General features: G+C 48.0%; 1 protein-coding gene across 1 annotated transcript; it reads left to right on the top strand.

The window, feature by feature from the left end:
• Positions 1 to 314: 314 nt before the first annotated feature.
• Positions 315 to 3,671, top strand: LOC131696645 (FAD synthase-like; the record flags this gene model as incomplete). The annotated part of the gene is made up of 4 exons (XM_059019641.1): positions 315 to 486; positions 1,116 to 1,214; positions 2,521 to 2,710; positions 3,594 to 3,671. Coding segments are annotated over 4 exons (539 nt in total), but the record flags the coding sequence as incomplete, so codon positions are not given.
• Positions 3,672 to 4,559: the final 888 nt, after the last annotated feature.

Raw genomic sequence — 4,559 nt, 5'->3', positions numbered from 1 at the left:
AAAGCACAGAGAAGATAATGAACCAGCCCCCTTCTCAAAGTTTACTGCTGTGGTATCCCCCTGGTAAAAGCACAGCACAGTGTAGTAAAGCACAGAGAAGATAATGAACCAGCCCCCTTCTCAAAGTTTACTGCTGTGGTATCCTCCTGGTAAAAGCACAGCACAGTGTAGTAAAGCACAGAGAAGATAATGAACCAGCCCCCTTCTCAAAGTTTACTGCTGTGGTATCCCCCTGGTAAAAGCACAGCACAGTGTAGTAAAGCATAGAGAGGATATTGAACCAGCCCTCTTCTCAGAGGGTAAAAGCAGGTGAGCTCTGACTGGCTGTCGTGTTGCAGGATCTCCACTCGGCCTGAAGGTGGCGTCGGCGCTGCGGACGATTGAGGAGGCCCTGAACCAGTTCAGCCTGTCTGAGATCTGCGTGGGGTTCAACGGGGGCAAAGACTGCACCGCCCTGCTGCACCTGTACCATGCAGCGCTGCAGAGGTGAGTGCAGTGTGTGTGTGCGTGCGTGTCTCTATCTGAGTGTGTGTGTGTGTCTCAGTGTATCTCAGAGTGTGTGTGTGTGTATGTATCTCACTGTGTGTGTGTATGTCTCAGTGTATCTCAGTGTGTGTGTGTGAGTATCTCTGTATCTCAGTGTGTGTGTGTGTCTCAGTGTATCTCAGAGTGTGTGTGTGTGTGTGTCTCAGTGTATCTCAGAGTGTGTGTGTGTGTGTGTGTATCTGTATCTCACTGTGTGTGTGTATGTCTCAGTGTATCTCAGTGTGTGTGTGTCTCTCAGTGTATCTCAGTGTGTGTGTGTCTCTCAGTGTGTGTGTGTCTCAGTGTGTGTGTCATAGTGTATCAGTGTATCTCAGTGTGTGTGTCTCTCAGTGTGTGTGTGATAGTAAAGCAAGGCTTGTAACAGTTACACAAGTCTATTCTACTGACATGAACTGTTTATACAAAATACAGAAGCCCAGGGCATTTTCTAACCCTCCCCTCTCCTTCCTCCTCTCTCCCTCCCTCCCCTCCCCTCCTCTCCCCTCTCCCCCTCTCCCCCTCTCCCCCCCTCCTCTCTCCCTCCCCCCTCCTCTCCTCCCCTCCCCTCCCCTCCTCTCTGTGTGCTTCAGGAGGGCCCCGGACTGTAAGGAGAAGCTGCAGGCTCTGTACATCCGAACCGTCTCTCCCTTCCCAGAGATGGAGCGCTTCATACAGGACACCATCAAGAGGTGAGGCTGGGGGAGAGGGACGGGGGACGGGAGGGGCTGCATGTCCACCCTGTCGTTCTCTGAAGGGGCGTGATCGTACAGGGATGGCAATAAGACTCTTTGATTGCTCAGCATTTCCACCCAGTCCACATTTTACCACGAGGTAACAAGCTCATGGGTGTGTCAGCTGAGGCTCCAAGTGAAAACCAGGAACGGATCAAAACATGCAGTGGGAGTCTTTATTTCCTTCCCTGGCAGAGCGCTTTCACTGCGGACAGCAGCGATCCTCACAAACCCAAGCAGCTGCTTGTTCCCTCGCTGCTCCTGGAATGGTAAACTGGCACCCTCAGCAGCAATGCCCCTTGCTCGTGGTGAGCTCGCTCTGAATAGTGGAGTAGGGGGCTCGTGCAGCACTCGTCTGCACGCCTGTTTAATGCTCCTGTCGTCCTCGTGTTAGTTTGCCTTCCATGCTGAATTCCATCTGCGTCCTCTATTGATCTGTGAAACAGTTAATCGCAAGGTATTTATCTAGAGCGATAGTCACAAAAGCATTAACCCATTAAGTGCTTTTGTCCTCGTTTGTAGTTTTTTGGGGACCATTTTTAACTGGGATCTCCCTGTTATTTGAATTTGAACTATATTGTTATGATAACTTCCTCGAATTTTGTTAACTGCAAAAGTATTGTATCGAAATACATAAATACAGCTCGTGTTCTGAATATTGTTATTTTTTTAAATAAATAATAATCAGGCATGTAATGGGTTAAGTCCTGAGTTATTTAAAGAATTTTGTTTTTGTGAATAAAAATAAAGTTGGATTTTCCTCGCGCTGTTCTGGACTATTTACGGTTTCATTACCAACATGAAAAAAAAACAAAATCTTAAACATGATCTCAGGTTACACTCTTCAAAGAAACGAGAATAGACTCGCCTTCTCGGAAACGCTTCAGAAAGATTCTAGTAACTGCAGGCTTCATTTGAATGTCTCTGGTTTTTAACAAAAAGCCCCTGACAGCACATCATTCAAAAGCATGCATGCAAGTTTTTCAATAGGTCCTTTGTTCTGTTGTGTTCAGGTAGCAGGGATGGGAACAAGACTCCGATTGCACAGCAGTGTCACCCATTCCAGGTTTTACTATGAGCTTAATTAGCCACAGTAGGTAACAAGCTCAGGTGTGTCTTATTAAACTCCTCGTAAAACCAGGAATTGATCAGACTGCTATGCAATGGGAGTCTTATTTCCCTCCCCAGTGTCTGTGTCTGTGTGTGTGTATCTCTGTCTCCCCCTTGTGGCCTGTGTTGGTAACACCCCCCTCCTCTCTCTCAGGTATGATCTGCAGATCTACACAGTGCAGGGCAGTATTCGGGAGGCGCTCGGAGATCTGCAATCCCAGCATCCTCAGCTGCAGGCCGTGCTCATGGGGACGAGGAACACCGACCCTTACTCGCGATCTCTGACCCCGCTGTGCCCGACTGACCCCGGCTGGCCAAAGTACATGAGAGTCAACCCACTGCTGGTCAGTAAAGCAACACAGCAACCCTAACCCACCCCGCCCACCCGTCTCCCACCCCCACCCCACAATGAGTTTGTTAAGAGAGAGATTTCCATAGTAAATATTTTTTACCCCATTTTCTTATTACAAGATTTATTATTATTATTATTATTATTATTATTATTATTATTATTATTATGATTATTATTGTTATTATTATTATTTAAAAGTCTTGCGTATGTCGGCTGGCACTCTGATGAAGTTATTCGCTGAAATGCTTGTCCACCTGCACGCCTTGTATGTTTGATTAAGTGTTCGGAAGCAGTTTAATTGCTTACAGTTGAATTGGCTTTTCAGTGGACTGTATGTCTTTTGATTGAGTTGATTGATTGATTGATTCTCTGTCTCTCCCTCTGTCTCTCTCTCTCTTTCTCTCTCTCTGTCTCCCTCTTTCTCTCTCCCTCTCTCTCTGTCACTGTTGGCATTCTCTGTCTTTCTCCCTCCCTCTCTGTCACTCTCCCCTCTCCCTGTCCTTCTCGCCTTCTCCCGTCTTCTCTTCCTCTCTCTCCATCTCTCTCTCTCTCCCTCCCTCCCTCTCTCTCTTTCCCTCCCTCCCTCTCTCCCTCTCTCCCTCCCTCTCTCCCTCTCTCCCTCTCTCCCTCTCTCTCTCCCTCCCTCTCTCTCCCTCCCTCTCTCTCTCCCTCCCTCCCTCCCTCTCTCTCTTTCCCTCCCTCCCTCTCTCTCTTTCCCTCCCTCCCTCCCTCTCTCCCTCCCTCCCTCCCTCTCTCCCTCTCTCCCTCCCTCTCTCTCCCTCCCTCTCTCTCTCTCTCCCTCCCTCCCTCCCTCTCCCTCTGTCTCTCGTTCTGTTTTTCTGTGGTTCTGTTTTTCTGTGGTTCTGTTTGCACAGGACTGGTCCTATCATGATATCTGGGAGTTCCTGCGCACGCTGTACGTCCCATACTGTATCCTGTACGACAAGGGGTAAGATCACCACACCGCGCTGGCTTACAAAACTGAGAGAGTATCCCCTGAGAAAAACACAGAGAGGATAATGAACCAGCCCCCTTCTCAAAGTTTACTGCTGTGGTATCTCCCTGGTAAAAGCACAGCGCAGTGTAGTAAAGCACAGAGAAGATAATGAACCAGCCCCCTTCTCAAAGTTTACTGCTGTGGTATCTCCCTGGTAAAAGCACAGCACAGTGTAGTAAAGCACAGAGAAGATAATGAACCAGCCCCCTTCTCAGAGTTTACTGCTGTGGTATCTCCCTGGTAAAAGCACAGCACAGTGTAGTAAAGCACAGAGAAGATAATGAACCAGCCCCCTTCTCAAAGTTTACTGCTGTGGTATCTCCCTGGTAAAAGCACAGCACAGTGTAGTAAAGCACAGAGAAGATAATGAACCAGCCCCCTTCTCAGAGTTTACTGCTGTGGTATCTCCCTGGTAAAAGCACAGCACAGTGTAGTGAAGCACAGAGAAGATAATGAACCAGCCCCCTTCTCAAAGTTTACTGCTGTGGTATCCCCCTGGTAAAAGCACAGCACAGTGTAGTGAAGCACAGAGAAGATAATGAACCAGCCCCCTTCTCAAAGTTTACTGCTGTGGTATCCCCCTGGTAAAAGCACAGCACAGTGTAGTAAAGCACAGAGAAGATAATGAACCCTTCTCAAAGTTTACTGCTGTGGTATCCCCCTGGTAAAAGCACAGCACAGTGTAGTAAAGCACAGAGAAGATAATGAACCAGCCCCCTTCTCAAAGTTTACTGCTGTGGTATCCCCCTGGTAAAAGCACAGCACAGTGTAGTAAAGCACAGAGAAGATAATGAACCCTTCTCAAAGTTTACTGCAGTATGCTGTGGTAAAAGCACAGTAAACT

The sequence above is a fragment of the Acipenser ruthenus genome, unplaced genomic scaffold (genome assembly GCF_902713425.1).
Source record: "Acipenser ruthenus unplaced genomic scaffold, fAciRut3.2 maternal haplotype, whole genome shotgun sequence".
Taxonomy (NCBI): Eukaryota; Metazoa; Chordata; class Actinopteri; order Acipenseriformes; family Acipenseridae; genus Acipenser; species Acipenser ruthenus.
Note: the sequence above shows the minus strand (reverse complement) of the source record. Positions and strands in the feature narration are given on the sequence as shown.